The sequence below is a fragment of the Lepus europaeus genome, chromosome 10 (assembly GCF_033115175.1).
Source record: "Lepus europaeus isolate LE1 chromosome 10, mLepTim1.pri, whole genome shotgun sequence".
NCBI lineage: Eukaryota > Metazoa > Chordata > Mammalia > Lagomorpha > Leporidae > Lepus > Lepus europaeus.
This window is the reverse complement of record NC_084836.1, coordinates 45754628-45780382: the sequence shown is the minus strand read 5'-3', so window position 1 is coordinate 45780382 and position 25755 is coordinate 45754628. Positions and strand designations below refer to the sequence as shown.

At 37.9% G+C, this 25755-nt stretch overlaps 1 protein-coding gene across 1 annotated transcript; it reads left to right on the top strand.

Annotated features, from left to right (window-relative positions):
* Window positions 1–25755, top strand: LOC133767625 (GLIPR1-like protein 1). The gene is made up of 6 exons (XM_062202062.1): window positions 1–174; window positions 2764–3009; window positions 16571–16671; window positions 20020–20108; window positions 25532–25564; window positions 25664–25755. The coding sequence occupies exons 1-6, from the start codon at window positions 1–3 to the stop codon at window positions 25753–25755; spliced, it is 735 nt and encodes a 244-aa protein (XP_062058046.1).

The window sequence follows — 25755 nt, the reverse complement described above, 5'->3', positions numbered from 1 at the left end:
ATGTCTCTGAGGAGGAAACTGAGTTGCCTGTGGACCTTAGGTCTGTATCTGGTAACCACTGAATCTCTCAAAGTCCCATCTATCTCAGACCCTCACTTTATAGACGAGTGCACCAGAACCCACAACGAATGGCGGGGCAGAGTGAGGCCCCCCGCAGCCGATATGAAATACATGGTGAGGAAAGAACCCGGGCCCATCTCGCATGTCTCTGGTTTGTCCTAAGGTATCTGGGCGACCCATGTTTGGCATTTATTTGTATTAAATCAGTCTATCTCCGCAGCTGTTAAAAAACAAAAACAACAAAGAAAAGCACCCTCGCCTTGGCTGGGCTGGCTCCTCCAGGGTCGTGGTGGAAGCGAAGAGAGAGGGGAGACCTCGAAGGTGTTCTCTGCCTGGACCCAGCTCCAGGGGGGCTGGAGGTAGGCGGGCCGGGTTTGGAAGTTGCTTGGTTTTCGTTGCTGAGGTTTATAGCTGTGTTGCACAGATTGGTTTGTTGCTTATTTCCTCTCTTTTTTGGCTCCAACTTCCCATCCTGTGTACTCAAAATACTTTATATTTTTGAAAATAGCAAGGGTATGAATAAATGAAATCAGCACTTGAACCATATAAGATGAGCTTTTGTAAGAACTAGCATGTGAAATTTAATTCCAAAAACATTGCACTGGCTGTGTCTTTTGTAGTGCTCCATCATAAAGACAATAAAGGCAAGAGAGAATATTGAGGAGTAGGCAAAATCAGCCTTTGATTATTAAAACAATCCACAGAATAACAGATTTTTAACAAATAATTGAATGTGAGTTCTATCATTAGAAATTTCCCTTTATTATAATTTTTCCTTGTAAATGTGGTATCATTGTGGACACAAATGTTGGTAGTATTCGTTGATTTTATGTGCTATGCAGATGTAGATAACGCTGTAACTTTTATATCTATTCTAATTTTGTTCCTTTTAAGTCAACTGAAAATAAAATGAAAGCAATTATTAAATCACAACTTAGGCATTAAGTTAAATTCAAAACTACACTATCCTCAATAATTTTTTGATGGAGTCTCAAATAGATTTGGGAAACAAAAGAAAAATCAATCTCTTAGTGCAGAGTTGTTAAAGTATTTACATGTGTAAGGTTAAGCTTAATCTCCAACAGGATGTAACTGTTCATCCACAGTATTTGACTGTGGAACTCATTTCTTTGAGCACTGTTTTATGTTATGTAAGCGCTATTTAAATGTGTATATATTTACATATGTGCACCTACAATTCTATGAAAATACACATATATCCTATATGTTCTCAAGGAACAATGAAATGATAAATATAAAATTTAACTTAAATGTACACAGATACCTATAAGAAAGAGGAAAAGAAGGAATAGTGTGGCGGAGACATGAATGAAAATGAGTCTTCTTTAAACTTACCTTGTTTTATAGTCTGACTTGGTAAGCATGTAAAATTATTACATAATTTAAATTTTTTATGAAAAGAAAGACATTCTTTGGAAACTAACTTTAAAATAAAACTAGTTATATATATAGTTGGCATCATATCTGCATGTTAAAATATTATGGAAGTGATGTTCAATGCAGTATATCAACCATACATTTCTGGTGCAATATGTTCTAAGGACAAAATTAACTACAAATAAATCTTAAACTGAATTCAGAAATGTCAATACTAGTAGTGATATATGTGATTTTTTAAAATAATTGTATGTCCTCTGATGAAGAAAACAGGAATTTATGCTCAATTTTAGGAACCTAGAATTTCAGTATAAGGAGATATAAGCATATAGTTAAAGGAATGAAAACATTATAATGTTAAGTTAGAATTGAACTATTTGCATGAACTCTTTCTTGATTCCTTTCTTAATTTGTTCCCTAGCTTTATCCATTGAAAAATCATGTAAGCAATCATAACTATTAGCATTGAGGATTCATAATAAAAAACCCATATTTTCTCACTGACAGAAGAAAGATTTCCTTGGGGAAAATGACTAAATCTGGCTAAAGTATAAGATGGACCTGCAGCATTACTATTGTACCAGAAAAAGATTCCTAAATAGTAATAGGCTGGAACAGTAGGAAAACACTAGAAAAAGGAAAGAAATCATGTATTCTTTAAATTCATTGAAGAGCAGTGATTGCAAAATTATGTACATAAAGTACATTTCAGAGAAGGGTAGCCCTCCCTAACTCAGAACACATCTGTGACTGTCCTCATCACTGGGAGAATCATCGAGAGGTAGAAAACACAAGCCTGCCCCAGGCCAAGGAAGTTTGAGAAATTAATGAAATACTAGGCTTGTCTTCTAATGGCTGTGGTTGGTCTAGCATAGAAGATTAAAATTTGGAGGGAACCCAAAAGTAGAGTAGCCCTCCCCGCCAGTAACTTTTCTTTGATGGAAATTTGCAAAGCACCAGTGTTAGGAATTGGGGATTAGGCAAGGAAGCAGAGTGCTTGGGACTCCAAGTCCCAGGGTACTTAACAATGGGTACACCTTATCCCACCTCTAGAATATAAGGAACCAGAGATTAAGTAAAGGAAAGTGAAAAATCAGTCCCCATTGAGGACAATCACTCCTAACACCAGCTACTGGGCAGACCAAACTGGGGAAAATATTATCTATTTTACTTTCTGACCTAAAATTATCAAACTTTAGAAAAAAAAATGAAGAAGCCAATAAATCCATACAAAATTAACTTGATTATAATCACTGCAATAATTGTAAGTAAACAATCACAATTAAATTTATTTTTATCTTTCAGATTTGGGACGATGGTTTAGCAAGGATGGCTAAAGCATGGGCAAACAAGTGCCAATTTAAACATAACACCTGTTTAAAAAAACCATTTGAATGCAATGAAGATTATCAATTTGTTGGAGAAAATATCTGGTTGGGTTCATTAAAAAAATTTTCACCAAGGGATGCTATTACTGCTTGGTATAATGAATCAGAATTTTATGATTTTGATAGCATATCATGTACTAAAGTTTGTGGCCATTACATACAGGTAAGAATTTCAGATCTTACTAGTAAGTCCTTATTCCTGTGCATTTCAGTTCCAAGACAAGACAAAATTTTTTAGCATTTCCTTTTGAATTTCTTTTGGATTTCAGAAAATTCACCTGCATTTGGGAGATATTTCTACTAGAAAAAAGTTATATATAGTGACATTTTCTGAATGTTAAAAATATTACTCCAGTGTTTTCTTTTAAATTTATTTATTTATTTGAAAGTCACAGGTACAGAGGGAGAGAAGGAGAGAGGGAGAGAGGGAGAGAGGAGAGAGGGGGAGGGGAGGAGAGAGAGAAAGAGAGAGAAAGATTTTCCATCTACTAGTTCATACCCCAGATGGCCACAATACATACAGAGGAATAAGATGATTACTGTAGATTTCTTTGTTGGAAGCAATGTAATAAGAAAACAGTGGATGGAGCCAGGGTTGTGGCATAGCCTGCATCCCATTTGGGTGCTGGTTCAAGTCCTGGCTGCTCCACTTCTGATCCAGATCCCTGTTAATGGCCTGGGAAAACCAGCAGAACATGACCCAAGTGTTTGGGCCCCTGCCACCGACATAGGAAACTTGGATGAAACTTTTGGTTTCATCTTGGCCATTGTTGTCATCTGGGGGATGAACCAGTGGATGGTCTGGTTTTGTTATTAGAGTAATACTGATCTCATTGAATGAGTTTTACAGAATGTCCTCCTTTTCATTTTTTTTGGAATATTTTGAGATGAGCTGATATTAATATTTCTTTAAATGTTTTGTAAAGTTAAGCAGTGAAACTAATCTGGTCTCAGTCTTTGTTAAGAGACATTTATTACTGATTCAATCTCATACCTTGTTATTTTTACATTTAGGTTTTCTATGTTTTCATGATTCTATTTTGTGTCTCCTGAAATTTATCCACTCCTTCCAGGTTTCCCAATTTGTTTGCATATAATTGTTCACAAAAGTCCCTAATAATATTTTGCATTTTAGTTCCATCAGCTGTAATGTTTAATAGTCTGTTTTTATTACAACAAAAAATACCTGTGACAGCCTACATGTTAGACCTATTTTAATTATAGTTTTGGAAGTTCAAGGATATGGCATCCACATCAACTGGTTCTGGTTAGAATCTTTCTCAGTTGCATCACAGCATGCTGGATTACAATGGTAGAAAAACATGTGACACTAAGTGATCATGTTTTAAACAAGTAAGCAGAGTGAGTGGGCACGGGATCAGCCTTAAATAATAATCCTCTTACTAGAATTACCTTAACCTCTTCTAAGGCCATGAACCTCAATAACCCAATGACCTCCCACTTGGCTCTACCTCTTAAAATTTCCACTACAGGGCTGGCAATATATCTTAGTGTGATAAGCTGCTAATGGTAAGGCCAGCAGTCCACATAAGAGTATCACTTCAAGTCCTAGCTGCTCCGATTCCAATCCAGATTCCTGCTATTGTGCCAGAGAAAGCAGCAGAAGATGACCCAAGTACTTGGGACACTACCACTCATATGGGATGCCAGGATGGAGTTCTGATTCTTGGTTCCTGACTTTGGTCTGGTCCAGACTAGACCGCTGGCAGCCATTTGGGAGTGAACCAATGGATGGAATATATGACTCTCACTCTGCTTTTAAAATAAATATATAAATCTTAAAAAAAAAATGGTTCCACCATTTCATAATATCACTAAACCTAAAGGCAAAACACATATAAGCCCAAATATACCCATATATATAATAAGCCCATATATACCCAAAACATAGTACAATGTATGTTTTTTAATCTTTGATATGACTTTTTTGAGTCTTTTTTTTTTTTTCTTAAGTAGTCTGGCTAAAGTTTTGTTAATTTGTTTATCTTTTTTTTTTCTTTTTTTCTTCTTTTTTTTAACTTTTATTTAATGAATATAAATTTTCAGTGTACAGCTTATGGATTACAATGGCTTCCCCCTCCCATAACTTCCCTCCCACCCGCAACCCTCCCCTCTCCTGCTCCCTCTCCCCTTCCATTTGCATCAAGATTCATTTTCAATTCTCTTTATATACAGAAGATCAATTTAGTATAAAGATGTCAACAGTTTGCACCCACATAGAAACACACAAAAAACAAACAAACAAAAAAAAAACTCTGTTTCATTGATCCTTCATAGTTTTCTAGTCTATTTTTATTTTATTTTATTTTTTGCCAGGCAGAGTTAGACAGTGAGAGACAGAGAGAAAGGTCTTCCTTCCGTTGGTTCACTCCCCTAATGGCCCCTAGGGCCGGAGCTGCGCCATTCTGAAGCCAGGAGCCAGGTGCTTCCTCCCCGTCTCTCATGCGGGTGCAGGGACCCACTGCTCTCCTGGGCCACAGCAGAGAGCTGGACTGGAAGAGGAGCAACTGGGACAGAATCTGGCACCCCGACCAGGGCTAGAACCTGCAGTGCTGGTGCCGCAGGCAGAGAATTAGCCAAGTGAGCCATGCCACCGGCCACAGTCTCTCTCTCTCTCTTTTTTTTTTTTTGACAGGCAGAGTGGATAGTGAGAGAGAGAGAGAGAGAAAGGTCTTCCTTTTTGCCGTTGGTTCACCCTCCAATGGCCGCCACGGCCAGCGCATCGCGCTGATCCGAAGCCAGGAGCCAGGTGCTCATCCTGGTCTCCCATGGGGTGCAGGGCCCAAGGACTTGGGCCATCCTCCACTGCACTCCCGGGCCACAGCAGAGAGCTGGCCTGGAAGAGGGGCAACCGGGACAGAATCTGGCGCCCTGACCGGGACTAGAACCTGGTGTGCTGGTGCCGCAGGCAGAGGATTAGCCTATTGAGCTGCGGCACTGGCCTATAGTCTCTGTATTTTTAAAAAAAGATTTATTTATTTGAAAAGCACAGTTACAGAGAAAGGGGGAGGGGGAGAGTGGAGGAGATGGGGAGAGGGAGGGGGAGAGGGAGAGGGAGAGGGAGAGGGAGAGGGAGAGGGAGAGGGAGAAGTGTCCACCCACTGCTTCACTCTTCAAATGGCCATAATAGCTGGGGCTGGGCCAGACTGAAGTCTGGAGTCAGGAGCCTCCTCCAGATCTCCCAAGTGTACAGGGGCACAGGGACTTGGCCATCTTCTTCTGCTTTCCCAGACACACTCGCAGGAAGCTGGATCTGAATTGGAGCAGCCAGGATTCAGACCTGTGCCTATATGGGATGCTGGCACTGCGTGTAGCTGCTTAACGGCCCTGCAGCATAGAGCTGGCTTTAGTCTCTTTTTTGTTTACTTCTGCTTTGATCTTTGTTATTTCTTTTCTTCTAATAATTTTGTGTTTGGTTTGTTCTTGCTTTTATATTTCTTGAATTGCACTACTGTTTATTTGAAATCTTTCCTTTTTTTGATTTAGATATTTATAGTCATACACATCCCTCTTGGTCTGCATTTGCTATTTCCCATATGTTTTGTCATATTGAATTTACAGTTTTGTTAGTTTCTCTTTTTTTGCTTTAAGAGGATGAATAATTTTATTAAGTTTTTTGAAATGAACTAATTGCAACACAACTCAACAGGGAATCACATGCCTTAAATTGCATAGGATTCACACACCTGTGAAAATGACTAATCTCACAGCATATCCCACATCACTTTTTAAATTTCATATTTTATATTTTTCTTGGGTGATATCTCATTTTTCTTGGTTAGTTTGGCCAATTATTTATCACGTTTACATTTTCAAAAAATAAGCACTTAATTTCACTAATCTTTTATATAGTTTTTAAATTTCTATTTTGTTCATTTATTCCTAAGTTATTATTATTTCTTTCCTTCTACTAATTTGGGTTTGGCTTGTTCTTGTTTTTCAAGGTACCTGAGATGCATTGTTAGATCATTTATTTGATCTTTCCAATTTTTTGATGTAGGCATTTATTACTATGAACTTTCCTCTTAACCCTGCTTTTGCTCTATCTCATATTTCATTTTAATTGATTCCAATGAATGCTTTGATTTCTTCAATTACCTATTGTTCATTAAGGAGGATGTTATACAATCTCCATGTGTTTGTGTATTTTCTAGAGGTTCTTTTGTTGTTAATTTCCAGCATCATTCCATTGTGGTCAGAAAAGTATATCATGTGATTTCAATTTTTTAAAAATTGGTTGAGACTTGTTTTATGGTTTAATATGTGGTATAGGCAAGAAAATTTTCCATACAATGATGAAAAGAATATGTATTCTGCAGCTGTGGGATGGGATGTTCTGTAGATTTCTATTATACCTGTTTGGTCTACAGCATAGATTAGCTTCATATTTTTGTTGTTTTTGCATTTTGTCTACTTGATCTATCTGTTGATGAAAGTAACATGTTGAAGTCCCCCAATGCTATTGTATTGGACCTTATATCTCCCTTTAGATCCATTATTAACATTTGTTTGAAAAAAGTGGGTGCCTTAACATTAGCTACATACACATTTACTATAGTGACAGTTAACTGATGATTTTGATTCTTTTTTCCTGAATTTTTTCTCTGTGATCAATTTTATGTAGTTTATAAATTATTTATTTTGTTATTTAATTATGAGGCAGATAAAGTATAGATAGAAGATGAGAACTCTCATTCACTGGTTCACTCTCCAAATGTCTGCAGTAAAAGAGCCAAGAGCCATGAAGTCAACTCAGGTCTCCCATATGGGTGACAGTAACCAAGTGCTTCACCCACTACCTCCAAATGTCTATATTGGTGGAAAGCTTGAATAGGGAGCCAGAGCCAGGAATTGAAACTAGGCACTACCATATGGGACACAGAAATCTTGACAAGTAGGTCAAATGGCCAGCTCCAGATAGTTTTATTATTAACCTTTACTTTTACTAGCATTTTCTTTTAAAATGTTTAATCTGCTATTAATTATATTTAGCTTCATTTGAATTTTTGATATGAAGGGTTACCCCTCTAGAAGCTTAGTTTGTCTTATTTATATCTTCAGTTGAAATACCTAGTATATTTGTCCAGCTTTTTAATCATAGGTGGTATAGTTATAATAATTATCTTTTTGCGTTCCTTGCTAGTTCTAGCATCTAGGTTATCTCAGTATTACTTTCAATGGGGTGATTTTTCTCTTCATATGAATCAAATTTTTCTGCTTCTGTTCAAGTTAGGTAAATTTATTGATTCCTTGTTATTATAATTTTGCCTTATTATGTGCTGGGTTTATTTGTATACCCATAAATGTTCTTGTGCTGTCTTCTGGGGTATAGAGCATTCAGTTTCTTGGAATTTCTCTGATCCTTTTGGTTCCTGTTTCAAAAACATGTTTAGTGGAATGAAAGTGGCATTTGGGGATAATTATTGCTCGCTACTGAGGCAAGATTCTGCTGCGTACTCTATCTAACGCCCTCAGAATTATGAATTTTTCCAGCTGGATAGTGAGGACAGCTACTACTCCTAGCTCTCTGTAAGCTGTGCCATTATTTCTATTGTCCAGGGCCTAGCAGAACTTCCTCACATGCACACTCTGGGTAGTACTCTGCTGAATACATCAGAGCACCCTCTGCAGAGCTCCACAACTGTGCCACTGAACAACTTTCATCTCTCCAATACTTTGCTCTCTAAACTTCTGCTTCCCTGGACTCCCCAGATTTGTGGTTCATACTCTCAAGTATGGGATCCATCAAGCTTTTTCTGGTTTTCCCTTTTCTGAACCATGATCTGGAAACTCTCCCAAGGAAATAACCTGGAACAAGTGCACAGCTCACATCATATCCTCCAACTTTTAGGGGATAACTGTTCCAATTTTTTTTGGTTGTTCCATGAAGGAGTGTAAACCTGTTCCTGTTATTCCTTTTTGATAAGAAGTAAAGTTCACTTTTTAACCATGCTTTAATCCCAGACATGGTACAGAAATGCTAGGAAGACCTTTTAATAAGAGCTCAATTTCTTCTCCAAATGTGCCATGTTTGCAGGCAGAATTCATATGGAGTGTCATGAAGCAAAACATTTTTATTAGAAGTCTGCTAAACAAAGAAGAAGTTTCCATGGAACTCTGTTCACTGTGTTCAGTGACAGAATTCTCTGAGGCCAGGTACCCTTCAGGACACTACACTAGGACAGATGTGTTTGTCTGAGAATTTGATCTGACTCCTGCTGTGAAAAATTGAAAGAATAAAATGTCAGGCGCCCTGATAACATGCAGAATGACCCTAACATGGCATCAAAGCTGAATCAAAGCTGAATCACAGCATATCTATATCTACATGTAGATATATATACACACACAAGCACACGGTCTGCAATTATATTGTAAGGATAAAGGAACCTGCCCCCAAACACATCCTTCGCCTTTAAAATACATGTATCAGAAATGAAAGCTTATACCTACTGGCTAATTTACACATAAGTTTAAATAATTCAGAATTATTTCATTCTTCCTATTGATTCAATAACTATGACATGCTTAATGTTTTGAACAAAATTTCTTGTATTTGTCATCACTAATACATATTAAAGCTATAACCAAGTTCCTAATGTTACATCTCATTCTTTAAATGAAACTGTACATTTTTAAACTTTTATTTAATGAATATAAATTTCCAGTGTACAGCTTATGGATTACAATGGCTTCCCCCTCCAATAACTTCCCTCCCACCCACAACGCAACCATCCCCTCTCCCGCTCCCTCTCGCCTTCCATTCACATTAAGATTCATTTTCAATTCTCTTTATATACAGAAGATCAATTTAGTATAAAGATTTCAACAGTTTGCACCCACATAGAAACACAAAGTGAAACATACTGTTTGAGTACTAGTTATAGCATTAAATCACAATGTACAGCACATTAAGGACAGAGATCCCACATGAGGAGCAAGTGCACAGTGACTCCTGTTGTTGACCCAACTAATTGACACTCTAGTTTATGGCACCAGTAACCACCCTAGGCTGTCGTCATGAGTTGCCAAGGCTATGGAAGCATTCCAAGTTTGCTGACTCTGATCATATTTAGACAAGGTCATAAAAGACAGAATGAGGATAGTAACCAATGATCCTAAGAGTGGCATTTACCAGGTTTAAACAATTATACAGCATTAAGTGGGGAAGAGGACCATCAGTACACACAGGTTGGGAGTAGAGCCATTGGTGGTAGAGTAGAGGTTATGATTACAAAGGAATGAGGCCCAAGTGCGCTAGACAGGGTCTAGAACAAAGGACAGAGTCATTATTAGAGGAGCTAAGAAAGGTGCTGTCTAAGCTACAATTAAGTTTTCTGACTGAGAGGCAAATAGAACCTCACAGAAGGGGCTTGATAATAATCTGGTGGGCTTTAGGCCTTGTAAGTTAAGAGGCCCGGACCTATCTATCTCTTCACATGGGGTATATCCTAAGGGAGGTGTGAACCTCCTAGGGGAAGGCACTCTGTTGACTTTCATTACTTGGCTGGCCTGGGAGGAGAGCTGGCCAGGTAAAGACAGGGGGCATCTCTAACAAGAAATTTACAGTTCTGCCTGCAATGTTGCTGACCCTACTTGACCATACCCTCAGCTGCAGTGGTCACTTTGGAAGTTGGGCTGAGTGAAGGGCTTTTCAGCTTAGAGCCAATAAGATCTGTGGCTCTGACCTGGGCATCCTTCGACTCCAGGGCAGGTCCATTTCCAGTGATCCAACTCTTGGCAGAGCTGCCAGGGCTCTTCACAAGCTGACTTCTGCTGAAGCCCAGGCTTACCACATTGAAAGCCACTGCAGTGGACTGGCCTGTTGGGTCTCCTTCAGGGCAGATCACTGTACAGATCAGCCATTAATAGGCCTGCCACCCATTGCTTCTGATGCCTAGCTTTCTTTTCCTCCTGGTTTGTGTTAAAGCAGACCAGAGGATGCAAGTCAAGGGAGTGCCCGTGTCCCATCTCTAATCTTCGGTGGCCTGAACTACAAGTCTAAAGTCACAGGCATGTTCTGTAGTAGTTTTTCTAAGGTAGACAATGCCCATGAGGAAAATTAGATTCTCACTTTAAATCTTTCTTTCCCTTTGGTCTGAAAGGGAGGTTTTTTCTACTTACTGTATACTTTGCTGATGGCAAAGTAAATCTAGTTATGAGATTATTATTTAAGCTCTTATTTTGGCTATGCTATTACAGAAAAATGTTTGCCATCTCTTTTATAAGGTCTAAAGATTAAATTGTGCGTCCTACAGATTCCTTCAGAATTAGTTTCCTACCTTGAGGAGAATAGAGAAATGAAAGAACAAGTTGGGCTTAGAATAGAGAAATGAGGGAGCAAGTCCTAGATCGCTTGCTGACAATAGCAATATTACATGAATACTTAGCAAACAGTTTCAACCATTAGATAACAACTTAAGAAAACATTTACCAGAAGGTCCAATGCCTTCTATAAATTTTAAGAATCATTTATTTGGAAACACCTCTTAAATATCTAACATGGTGTAGTTTGTTTCGCCAGTAAACTTAAGCACAACCATCTAAAATGTTTTTAGTTTCTACCAACAAGTCTAAAACATATGATACACAGATTCAGGTCCCATGAATTAAAATGTATCTTTGATTGATTTTAGCAGCTTAAATTTATGAACAATCTTATCTATAAGCCAATTAAAATAAAACTCTTAATAAAATTTTCCCATGTGGACATACAATATGTACACACATATAACATAGCATAATAGACCAATATAGCAATTTTAATAATAGCTTTTAAAATCTTTAACTCTTTTTGTAGATTGCCAATTGATTTGAATTGCTTTTTGTTTTTAGTAACCTCAGTTAACCATACTTTCTCTCAGTTGGTACTGTTAATACATTATTGGCTTCATCTGTTTACAGATCCATCCCAAAGTACTGAATACAATAGAAGTGGCTGGAAAATGTCCACAGGAACCTATAGGAGGACAGCTAAACACAGAACCAACAACGCTTTAGTTTTATGAGCAGCAAGTCATATATAACTGTGGATGACAAAAGACTTTAAGTTGCCATGTTTAAAATTATAAACTCATCAACCAACAAGAGGCACTTGCTTACTTCACAGTAGTTTTGAAAGCACCTGTAGGATTTTACAAGTATTTAACCCTTTAGGCCTCTGGGGCTTTCTCATTAAGATAACTATCATGTCTAGTAACACAAGATCATTAGACTTTTTAATTCTCAGACATTTGTATTAATAGCATTTTCCATTATAGAAACTTAAAGTTTGGTACCACGTCACATCTTGACAGTCCTTCTAATATAATCCAAATAACCTGATTAGTTGGTGTCTCTATAAGATGAGAGACATAGGTCCTTCGATTTTTTCAGTTGGGCCCAAACTGGAAAAACCAAAGTCCAAGATTTACTGGGAAATTTAGAGTCCATGTTGTTTGAAACTTTGATTTTTTGAATGCCTGTCAAGAATGCCAAGAAGGTTCAACATCCAAAATATCTGGTTGAAATAAGATTCCTTAAAATCATGACATAACATAGACCAAATTTGATCATTGCTACAAGGTGATTATTCAAATCTTTGAAAATAAGCACATATTTAAATAACCCATAGCTCTTAATAAAAATTCAGCTGTTGTTGAACAATTAGAATTTAACAGACATCAAGAGAACATAATAGATTACTTTAACACATTGCTTTAACAGAGCATCAGAGTTTAATTCTATGTCAAAGAGAAATTGAGCTTCCTGTGATCTTTTGCTGTGAGGTTTCCTTCCTTTACCTTCTTTCATATTGATGATCATGTTTCTGTGTTTCTGTGTGTAACACATCTTTAAGCATCTTTTGCAGGGCAGGACGAGTGGCAACAAATTCTTTCAATTTCTGTTTGCTATGAAAAGTCTTAATTTCACCTTCATTCACAAATGAGAGCTTTGCAGGATATAATATTCTGGGCTGGCAGTTTTTCTCTCTTAGTACCTGGGCTATGTCTCACCATTCCCTTCTAGCTTGTAGGGTTTCTGATGAGAAGTCTGCTGTGAGTCTAATTGGAGATCCTCTGAGAGTAATCTGACATTTCTCTCTTGCACCTTTTAGAATCTTTTCTTTATGTTTCACTGTGGTGAGTTTGATTACAACATGTCGTGGTGAGGATCTCTTTTGGTCATGTTTATTAGGGGTTCTATAAGCTTCCTGTATTAAGATGCCTCTGTCCTTCTCCAAACCTGGGAAATTTTCTGCTAGTATCTCACTGAAAATGCCTTCTAATCCTTTCTCCCTCTCCATGCCTTCAGGAACTCCTAGAACCCGAATGTTGGGTTTTTTAATAGTATCCTGTAGATTCCCGACAATATTTTTTAGATTTCTAATTTCTTCTTCTTTTCTTTGGTTTGCCTGTTTCCTTTCCTGTTCTCTTTCTTCTAAGTCTGATATTCTCTCTTCTGCTTCACCCATTCTGTTTTTAAGGCTCTCTAATGTGTTTGTCATTTGATCTATTGAATTCTTCATTTCATTATGATTTCTCGTCACTATCACAGTTTCTTGTTCTACTAGTTGTTTCATTTCATTTTGATTCCTCCTTAATATTTCATTTTCACGAGAGAGATTTTCTATCTTGTCCATGAAGGATTTCTGTAGTTCAAGAATTTGTTTTTGAGAACTTCTTAATGTTCTTATCAATTTTTTGAGATCCGCTTCTTACATTTCTTCGATCTCATCATCTTCATAATCTTGAATTCGGGTGTCTTTTTCATTTGGGGGCGTCATAGTGTCTTCCTTGTTCTTGTTACCTTGGTTTTTGCATTTGTTGTTTGGCATGTTGGAGATATTTGGTTTCTTCACTGTGGTGTTTTTTCTGGTTACACTATGGCTCTATATTAAGTGGACTGTCTGCTTTCGGTGGAGCCTTAGAGGCTTGAGATGAGTGTGGCCTGAGAGCTGCGTTTGGTTCCTCAGGTTTGAAGGTGTGTCCAAGATGACACTCCCAGGTTAGGCGTGGTAAATCTCTCTTTCTTTCTTTCTTTCTTTCTTTCTTTCTTTCTTTCTTTCTTTCTTTCTTTCTTTCTTTCTTTCTTTCTTTTTCTTTTTTTGTTTTTTTGATTCAAAAGGGAAGTAATTCCGCACAGCTGAATGTAATTGGAGGTAGTTAGCAGGCAAATGATATACCCACAGGAGCCAGAGATCAGAAGCTCTTTCCCAAGGACCACACAGGGAATCTCTGCTGCTCTCAGTGTGGGCTCCAATTCTCCTGCAGTCTCCCACTGGGTTGCCAAGTTAGATCCTAATCTCCTGTTATTTCACCCCTCCCCCCAGAGTCAGGTGTTTCTGCTAGGCTCAGGGCCGGTGCAGACCTGAGGTCACCCTGCTTATGACGTATGTCCAAAATGGCGCCTGCTCTTTGTATTGCTAGCCTTTGAGGGGTGAGCAGAGAGAGAGAAACTCGTGTCCGTATCGGTCACTTTTTTTTTTTCCTCTCTCTCTTCTAGTTAGCCTGGTGAACTTTTCCCCACGGAGTTTCAAGCCTTGTTCCCTCTAGTCTCCTCTTTCCGCTTGCCTCTGGTGTCTCGGGCTATTGAGGTTCGGCTCACCTCGCGTTCCAGTACTGGTGTGTTGATTCTGCCGCTGGTGTCCCGAACTTGGGCTCCTACACTCTCCACGCAGGTCCACCGTGAATCACTAGTTCCGGAAGAGTTTCCTCTGCTGTTTCTTCCCCTACTCTTCCTTGACCCTGCAGTATCTCCACTTTTATTAACCTGTGTATTCCCGAACTATCAGTGTGCTCCCTTCCTATTCCGCGATCTTGCCGCTTTCCCCCGAAACTGTACATTTTAAGCCTATATTTGACATCATATCAATGTCAAGGATTGAGTCAATATTTATTTTCACTATTCTTAAAGCTAAAAAGGAATCACAATTTAGATACAGTGAACGAATAAAATTTTATGATGTAATTATTCATGAACCAATTTTTAAACTGATTTCTTTAAAATATCTATACTTTAAATGTAAAGCTTATTAAATTTTATTAACATTCTAAAGGAAAAGCATCTATTTAATTTATTATTTCTTTGAGTGATAGTTACAGACAGAGAGAAAGACAGGGAGAAAGGTCTTCCATCTGCTGGTTAACTCCCCAAAATGCCACAATAGCTGGAGCTGGACTGATCAAAGTCAGGACACAAGAGCTTCCTCTGAGTTTCCCACATGGGTGCAGGGGCCCAAGCACTTGGGCCATCTTCCACTGCCTTCCCAGGCCATAGCAGAGAGCTTATCAGAAGAGGGGCAGCATGGACACAAATTGGCAACCATATAGGATGCTGGCACCACAGCCAGAGGCTTAGCCTACTATGCCACAGTGCTGGCCCCAGGAAAACGATCTTCTATTTTTCTAGCTTAATCTCATTTTATTCAATGGCAAACTAGCTCAGAATTGGTTTCCTTGCCCAACAACTGCAAGTAAAACTTAATCTCTTAATTCTAAGTTCCCTGAGTTTTATTGTTCTGTGCTATCTCTAAGGCAAATAAAGATCCTTTGAAATATGGTTACAGAACTATTGATTCTAGTTATATCAAAACCATAGAAAAAAGAGATCAATACACTCATTTATGAGATAGGCTAGTATGTTCACAGAATTGTCAAATGAACTCAGAAAACTCATTTGTGCAATCAAAATCTATTCTGTATCAATCTTCCTTGGATTATTTTGTTTTCCACATCAGTATATCAGTATTCCTCCTTTTTCACTTGGAGACAGGAGAAAAATTCCATTTTCTCAGTGTTTCATGGGACTAGTAATTCTCTTCACCTCTTTATTTCTCACAATGTTGACTTGCCACGCCAATCTTCTTCAATAACTTTGTTATTCTTTAAAACTAAAGAGGAAAAAAACCAATTTAATATCCTTATGGGAGGCAGTTTTTTCCCAATGAACTCATTAATGTCTGTCTTATAAGACATGACAAAGGTAAGAACATGGCTGAAACTGTAAAATCAAAAATGTAATCACTTACCAGAGTGTTTCTTAAAAACACAAAAGAAGTGAGTTACCACTTTAATTTATAATCTCATTTGAAAATTATTTGTATGCTATACTCATGGGGCAAATTAAAATATATTTTCTGGGGGCCAGCATTATACCTTAGTGGGTAAAGTCATTGCTTGTGACTCTAGCATTAGTTCATATCCGGCTGCTCCACTTTATTCAGCTCCCTGATAATGGCCTGGGAAAGCAAAGGAAGATGGCCCAAATGCCTGGGTCCCTGCCACCCCAATGGGAGACTCAAATGAAGCTTCAGCCTCCTGGCTTCAGCCTGACCCAGCACTGGCTGTTGTTGCCATTTGGGGAGTGAACCAACTGATGAAAGACATCTCGTTCTCTGTCCCTCTCTTGCTGTAAGTCTGATTTTCAAATAAGTAAAATAAATCTTTAAAATATGTATATCCTAAATTATGTTTTGGGCTATATATTACATTCTTTTGATTTAGAAGAATTCTTTGTGAGAGAAAAAACTTAGGCAGCCCTCTTAAATTGCCTTAACAAAATAGTCATTTAAAGGTAAATATTAGAAGTTAGAAAAAATATAGCCCAAATACTTATGCATATTCTTTTTCTGTAGTCTGACAAAGATTATGCCTATTCCCATAATGCATTATTTTCATATAATTGTTTTTGCATATTTTATTTTAAAATTTATTTCCTTACAGGTAGTTTGGGCCAGTTCACATAAAGTTGGTTGTGCAGTTACAATTTGCCCTAGCCTTGGGGAAGCTTCAGCTTCAATATTTGTCTGTAACTATGCACCTGCGTAAGTTATTTTTCTATTAACAATATTTTAAGTTGAAACAAATGTTAACAATTGTTTATCAAAATATCTTATATTAGATCCAAGCATATTTTTAGACAGTAATGTCTCTCTACAACAAGAGTTAAGTGAGATAGGTAGAAATAGAGATGGTGAGAGACTATTGCCTTGGGTAAAGAAGAACTAGGGGCAGGCATTGTGGCACAGCAGGCTGAGCTGCTACTTAGGATACCTGCATTCCAGATCAGAGTGCTGGGACTCACTGCCAAGGCCTCCCCTTCCAATCAAGGTTCCTGCTAATCTGCTTGGGAAGCAGTAGATTATGGCCCAGGGACTTGGTTATGTGAACTTGGCGGGGTGAACCAGAAGAAAGAAAATCTCTCCCTCTCCCCACTCTCTCTCCTTTCTACCTTCCCTGTCTTTCAAATAAATGAATACATTTTTAAGAAGATGAATATTTAACTATGTGGGTAAAAATGATAGAATCTTTCTTTATTAAAAACAGAGCAAGGGAGGGGAAAATGGAGAAATAATATAAGATGTTGCTACATATCTAAAGATGTACACACTAAATATGAACACAAAAATGTTGGCAGATGTTCTCTAATGTAAGTGGAATAAGAATAAAATTGAGAATGATGCTTTAGTAAAAGCACATTCTGCTTTAAAAGAACATTATAATCATTGATGACAATTGTGTATCTAAACATAAATATAACAAACCTAATTATAGACTCCAAGAAAATGAAATTCTACAACTCTAATCCTAAGTGATCTATAAAAAGAATATAAAAAGTTAATTATCTGATTCTTCAACAAAGAATTAAAAATAAAGTGTACAAAAGATGAGAGTACAAACAGTAAATATTCAGATTGTCAAAGAGAATGTGAAATATTCCAAACTTATTATGGAGGGGCAGAGAGTATATATATCTGTATTTTTCCTTTGCCTCTCATTTAATGGCAAAAATAATAACAAATATGTTGTCTGCTTGAGGCAGAAAATAATTTTTATAGATATCAAATAAATTGCAGAACTGCCAGCCTTTATTTGATACCATGTTTTCTCTTAAGACTGATCACATGAATTTGAAAAGGAATAAGAAAAATAATAGGGATTCCTACTCAAGATTTGATGAAAAAGCAGTAGAGTATCATGTTGCTTTGGATATGCCAGGGATTAAAAAATATAAATACAACAGTTTTCTTGTAGGTCTTGTGAACACAGAGGAGGATAGTGCTACCCCACTTTTTGGCCAAGCAATGCAGACCAATATATTCTACTACACGAAGCAGCAACCAAAAAGAGAAAACAGACAAAATACATAAAGCAACAGTTTTCAACACACTGGCCAGACTGTGATTCCCATGCAATAGAAAACAAAGTTAACCCTGAATTGCCCAAGCTTTGCCTGAAAACACTTTTCAGGCCATGATACACAGAGGGCACGGTGTAGGGAGACCAAGAGCTCATTGGACTTGGTGAGTTGAAGAAATGGAGCTAAGAGTGCCAGGAAACCAGCATAGCTAGAGTTCATGGAACACATAGCTAGAGTTCATGGAACAGAGTACTAAGAAAAGAGAACTCCGCTCAGAGAAAACCTTAGAGATCTGCAAAGGATATTCCTAGATTACTCAAAATGGTAATAGGAACTGGTTTTTTTTTTAAAGATTTATTTTACTTATTTGAAAGACAGAGTTACAGCGAGAGGTAGAGACAGAAAGAGAGAGGTCTTCCATCCATTGGTTCACTCCCCAGATGGCCGCCACGGCCAGAGCTGTGCCGATCTGAAGCCAGGAGCCAGAGGCTTCTTCCAGGTCTCCCACATGGGTGCAGGGGCCCAAGGACTTGGGCTATCTTCTACTGCTTTCCCAGGCTGTAGCAGAGAGCTGGATCAGAAAAGGAGCAACCGGGACTAAGAACTGGTGCCCATATGGGGTGCCGGTGCTTCAGGCCAGGGCTTTACCCCACTGCACCACAGCACCGGCCCCTTGGAACTGTTTTTGTAATAGTCCAGATTTGGACAACTCAAATGTCCATTAATGGATGAAAGAATAAATAAAGAAAGAAAGAAATAGTGGCATAGACCCTAACGGAATGTTATTCATGATATTCCAGGGTACTTCAAACATTCACAGAAAAACATTCTATGAACATTTGCAAAGCCCTTGCATGTTTTTCCTGTGTAATCTAGGTAAACCACACTGTGTAAAGTCTTCTGCTGGGGCTAGCATTGTGGCGCAGTGGGTTAATGCCCTGGCCTGCAGCACCAGCATCCTATATGGGCACGGGTTCAAGTCCCAGCTGCTCCACTTCTGATCCAGCTCTCTGTTATGGCCTGGGAAAGTAGAAGATGGCCCAAGTTCTTGGGCCCCTGCACTCACATGGGAGACCAGGAAGAAGCTTCTGGCTCCTGGCTTTGGGTCAGCTCAGCTCTGGCCATTGTGGTCCTTTGTGGAGTGAACCAGTGGATGGAAGACCTTTCTCTCTCTCTCTCTCTCCCTCTCTTTAACTCTGCCTTAAAATAAATAAATAAATCTTTACAAAATACATATGAAGAGAAATGTACAGGCTTATATTATTGAAAAGCAGGAATGTTGATTGTCAAATCTTTTTGCTACATCATCAAATAGAAGTAGGTAAGAATTACTGTACTATACTTCTAAATTGCATCCTTAAAAGCAAAAACTAGGTATTTTAATTGTAACTTAAATTTCACCTATTCAATTTACACAATGAAGAAGTATTCAAATGGCAAAGAAAAAAGTATGAGTAACATGATAATTACTTTGGGGTTACATCTATTTTGAATTTTATAAAATATACTAGACTGTAACTGCCATGTGATTTAGGGTTATCCGATAAATAATAGTATTAAGTTGGCCGGTGCCGTGGCTCAATAGGCTAATCCTCCACCTAGCGGCGCCGGTACACCGGGTTCTAGTCCCGGTCAGGGCGCCGGATTCTGTCCCGGTTGCCCCTCTTCCAGGCCAGCTCTCTGCTGTGGCCAGGGAGTGCAGTGGAGGATGGCCCAAGTGCTTGGGCCCTGCACCCCATGGGAGCCAGGAGAAGCACCTGGCTCCTGCCTTCGGATCAGTGCGGTGCACCGGCCGCAGCGCGCCGGCTGCGGCGGCCATTGGAGGGTGAACCAATGGCAAAGGAAGACCTTCCTCTCTGTCTCTCTCTCTCTCACTGTCCACTCTGCCTGTCAAAAATAAAAAAAAAATAGTATTAAGTTTCTTTGGACAAAAGAAATAACCATAAAATTGGTACAAAAATTTCTGCTACTTCATGATTAATGATCCAACCAATTTGCATAAAAAGGCTAATCAGTGTTTCTCTTTTTATAGAGGGAATTTTCCAAATCAACACCCCTACAAAAAAGGAGCATCCTGTTCTCTGTGTTCAGAAAGAGAGAGATGTGTAAAGAAGCTCTGCAGTAAGCAAATAATAATAATAACAACAACAACATCCTATTTTGAAGAATTAAGTTTCCGGGAATTCATGACATGTTAAAACTTAACTCTTCAATTTTATAGTTTACAAACAAGATTTGACTGCTACAACATAAAATATAAATCATTTTTCATAGTGATCATGCTTGACATTAGGTAATCCTTCTCCCTCCTTTCTATCAAGGACAGAAATGAAGTACAACTGTTTTCCTGGTTTTTGTTGCATCTCACTGCTGTGAGATGTTTCTTACTTGCATTTGTTTCCATTCACCTCCTTAACCCAGCTGTTATTAGAACAGTGACTCATTCAATGTCTAAATTTATTCTGACTTAAAACTAATATGTTTCTATTTTATCATCAGCATTTTAGTTCTTGAAACGAATATTCCTTGAAGGGTCAATGTATAAATTCTTGGTGAGAGACAAGTGAAAAATGTGAATCGGGAGATGATTATATATGTACTATAAGGAAAGTAGACAGAAACAAAAAGGATGTATTTGAAGTTAATTCTACTTACATGACGCTCAAAATCAGGCAAAATCAAATTGCTTGAAGTCAGGATAGTGTGCCTTTGGAGAGGAAAGAGGAATTAGTGATTGGAAGATGACCAAAACGACTTTCTGCATCTGTTCTGATTACCTGGATGTGTTCTCTTTGTCATAATTCATTATTCTTATTGTTAAAGAATATGAATTATTCAATATTAAAATTATTTATATTAAATATTGTATTAGAAATATGGTCACCCTAATATCAAATTTAATTCCAAACAGTTCTAAACTAAACTTATTATTTACTTTCTGTTTCCAAACTAGTGATTTCTAGTCAAAGGGATAACAAATAACAATGATACATCCATGGTTTTCCTTTCCCCTTCCTCCCAGTATCCAATCCACTGTCATTTCTTGCCTGAACCTACTGAAATCTCCTGCTTCTCCTCTTCCTTTACTCCAAATTGTTTTACACAGAGAAAATCAGCTCAAGTAATTCTTTTCTAAAATTCTTCAACTGCTTCCTATTACAATGAAATGAAAATCTGATTTGAAGTCCTTGTGACCAACAAATCCAAGCACGCTCTGGCTCATGCCTCCTCTCTAATTTTTTTTATCCATTCATTGAAACACTAGGCTTCATTATCACTACCCTTAAGGATTCCAGTTTCTTTTTAAGAACTCTCACATCTAGATCATCTGGAGGTCTATTTGTAGTTCCAAAGTTTTTGTTTTTATTTTTACCCCTTGTTTTTAATAACATTCTGTGTTTCTTGGTGTGGTGAATTGTCTGTAAAGAGAACTATCGACAATCCCTCCAAAAATGCCTCCATTTCTTCCATCATGACCCTTCTTCCATCCAGTAGGGACTATTTCCCCTTCCTTTACATTAGGAGTTGGTGTTGTGTTATTTCTGTGCCTAGCCTTTAATAGACCTGGTAGCATTGGCTTTTGCTGTACTGGAAGCCCCAGGCATGTAAAGAAATCCATGATGCCCTGCTGGGAAGGTAACTTTGAGAAACCTTCCATAGGAGAAGCCATCCTAGTGCTTCAAACCCAGCTAAGCTGTAGATGAATATAGCCAGGATGTTGGACTCTGCTGATCCCACATATAGTAAAAGAATTACCCATCAGAGCAAGCCAGTCCAGACTTTTGGAGAGAAGTAATAAACTGTCTAGATTATAACTTAAGTTTTGGAGACACTGATTCCACAGCAGATCATGGAAACACTTGGTATGCCTATAAAATTTTTACTAAACACTTAATGTGTTTTTTTTTAAAGTGGAAGTTTCTACTTTTCCCTCTGCTGAGTGGATACAATCAAGTTTGTTCATCTTGATCCAAACATACTGTAGTCATGGCTGGATCAGAATTTATGGGAAGTGTAATCTATCTCTGCTGCCCCTGAGCTTCCCCAGTGTTCCTGTGACAGCCCGGTATGCTCATTGGTAGCCCTTCCCTGGCAGTTCTGAACTCCAGTCCTTATACCTAGGCTCTCTGAAATTGCTGAAAACTTTGCTTTGTTTCCTAAAGCCTTAAGCCTAGGTTTTTAGCCTCCTGCTCCTGTTAAGTTTCAAAAGCAACCAAATAACTTAAGCTTTTGAAAGCTCACTTCTGCCACTCTCCTGGATCTTGACCCCTTATCTCTGTAGACATGCAAGGCCACCGAAATTGATATGAGATTTGTCTGCTTCCCAAAAATCAGCCTTCACCTAGGTACTTAACAGATTTTCAGTCTTAGACCTGGCCCCGTGGAAAAGTAGCTTTCAAAAGATTGGCTGGCCTCTTTCTATAAACCTTCCACTGTGGAATGTTGACACCTGCGAGTCTTTTGCCTTAGTGAACCTCTCATGCTTCTAAACAATATTTCGTGGTACTTCATTGGGATTTTTTAGTTGTGTTCAATCAGAACTGTCTTGTGTTGCAAACTATTTCATCCAAGAAATTTAAGCAACCATTGTCCTTGTGCTGCAAAGGCTACCGTGAGCTTTGATACTGAAGTGGAAATGTTTCCCCAACTTGTTCTTTTTCCAAATTATTCAGAAGGTATTTGGCTGTTCTTGGCCCTTTCTTTTTATTTTTATTTTTATTTTTATTTTTTTGACAGGCAGAGTGGACAGTGAGAGAGAGACAGAGAGAAAAGTCTTCCTTTTACCATTGGTTCACCCTCCAATGGCTGCTGCGGCCGGCACATTGAGCTGATCCGAAGCCAGGAGCCAGGTGCTTCTCCTGGTCTCCCATGCGGGTGTAGGGCCCAAGGACTTGGGCCATCCTCCTCTGCACTCCCGGGCCACAGCAGAGAGCTGGCCTGGAAGTGGGGCAACCGGGACAGAATCCGGCACCCTGACTGGGACTAGAACCTGGTGTGCCAGTGCCGCAAGGCAGAGGATTAGCCTATTGAGCCACGGTGCCGGCTCTTGGCCCTTTTTTATTATGCATTAATTTTAGCATAAGTGTATTAGTTCCATAGATGACCTTGTTGGAATTTTGGCTGGGATTATATTGAATGTACAGGCAAATTTGGCTGTGTACAATAATAAAAACGGTTTATTTAGGTCTTTTTAATTATTTTATATGGAAGCATTGAAATTTTCTCGGTATAGAGATCTTGCATAGACTTCTAGTGACTTGTATTTGCTTTAATTTTAAATATTTTAAATTATATTTACAAATAATTTTGCTGATTTATTGAAATATAAATGCTTTGTCTATTACTCTGCTATCCAGAAATTTTATCACACTCTCTTATTATTTCTAATAGTATGATAATTTTCAATAATTATAATCATGTTATTTTTAAAAATATAACTGAAAGTTTTGATCCTTCTTCTAATCTTTGTATCCATTATTTATTTACTTCTAAAAATAGACAGTTGCCAAATGCAAAGTTAAATATGAGCTGTGATTGTGGATACCTTCTTCTCTTCCTTTAAAAACCTTGTTCCACCATTATGCATATTTGATGTAAATTGTTTTTAATTATTCCTCATTTCCGGACATAAAATTATTCTGTTTTGTATTGTATTAATGATTTTTATTTTGAACGTATTTAATTTTATATTTTTTCTACATCTCTTCACATGATCCAATTATTTGCTTATTGTGTCAGTGTCATAAACAGTATTAAAAGGTTTTTAATGCAACCCAGTCACAATTTTGAAAGATATTGGGAGTTAAGTAATGACCCAGTCATTCAACAGTAGGTCATTCTTTCATTCTTGTTCTAAAGTCAATTTGGCCATAAAGTTTCCCTTATAGATGGTTAGCTTCTTGTTCACTTTTTATTTGTAATTTTGGTATATAATTTGAGAATTATAATTAGCCTACAATTCTCCTTCTTTACCTCTCCATACATGATTTTGAATTTAAGGTTCTAGTAACCACATAAAAGAGGTAGAAATTGGGAATATTACTTCTTTCAATATTTGGTTATGGCTAGTGCATATTTCTTATTATTTCACTTTTGAATATTTTGGAGACATTCTCTATAAGCCTGTTTTGTTCTGTGGGGTGTCTGTGTGTGTGTGTGTATACACATACATGCTATGTACTTGTAAATTTTAAATTGCTGATTTAATTTATTGAATGGTTTATTATGTGATATTTAGGTTTAGAGGAAACCTTAGCAAATTTTCTGTTATATACAAGTTTTAGTGAAATTCTTTTATAATTTTGCCTTTGCTGTGTCTGTAGTTACATTCAGGAGGATGTTAAGAGGATTAAATGTGATAAGTTAGACATAGTTTTTTTTTTTTTAAAGATTTATTTATTTTACTTGAAAGTCAGAGTTACACAGAGAGAGGAGAGGCAGAGAGAGATTTTCCATCTAATGGTTCACTCCCCAATTGGCTGCAACAGCCGGAGCTGTGCCGATCCGAAGCCAGGAGCCAGGAGCTTCCTCCAGGTCTCCCACATGGGTGTAGGGGCCCAAGGACTTGGGCCATCTTCCACTGCTTTCCCAGGTCATTGCAAAGAGCTGGACAGGAAGTGGAGCAGCCGAGTCTTGAACCGGTGCCCATATGGGACGCTGGCGCTTCAGGCCAGGGCGTTAACCCGCTGTGCCACAGCACTGGCCCCAACATAGTGGTTTGAGCCCCAAATAAAATTTTAGTAAATTTATCTATTATTGTAATTACGTTGCTCATTCTTTTCCATCATTTGATCCAGTTAATGTTTTTCATGGGGCATACCATTCTTTGAAATAATCACGTTTTTTCATTTTATTTATTCAGTTTTAAAAGTGATGATAGATATCCCCAGCTTTTGCCATATAAAAGGGACTCTATTTTTCCCTTATAGTTATACGGAAAGCTTATATCTTGCTCTCTACCAGTAGTAAATGACACTATCATCCTTCCTTCCTTCCTTCCTTCCTTCCTTCCTTCCTTCCTTCCTTCTTTCCTTCCTTCTCCATCTATCTATTTCAATGAAATAAGGAAACAGACAAATTTCTAACAAAGCAGAGGATTCTATTGAACAAGGTGAAACAAGGAAGAAAAATCTGTGGAAAAGTTATGGGGAAAAATTTATTAACAAGGACCACTAAAGAAATGAATATTTAATGGATATTTAATGGAGAGTTCTAGGTACCCCAAAATCCACACGAGGGAATTACATTTTTTTTCAGCGACGTGAATTGGGCATTGTGAGGTGCCAGAAATAAGTGCTACTTTACAGTTTTGCCTATTTTACACTTCTATGCCTTCAAGCAGGAGACATTCTAGAAATATTTGTTGCCATACTGGTAGATGGCATCATAAAGATTTCTAAGCACTGTAGGATTTGAGTAAGACGCTTTCATATTCTTAAGTTAAAAGGTCAAACAATTTGCTAGATTGATTGTCATACTCTAAAAGCCAGGAAAAAAAGTGACTACTTTTCATTTTATAATATTAACTTTTTTTTCTACTTTAGGAATTCCACAAATTATTATGCCTGACATTTTCAGTGCCGATAGCAGTATGTATCAAAATATTTCAATATTGATTTCAGTATTTATTCCCCTTGAAACTAAATCAAGTGTTAATTGTTGTGTTTTATTGACAGATAATCCAAATGAAAATGCAAAGGGGAAAGCACCTCAGGAGACAGCATGCAATCTACTGAGCATTAGTGTGCTTCTCCAGAAAATCTTTTAA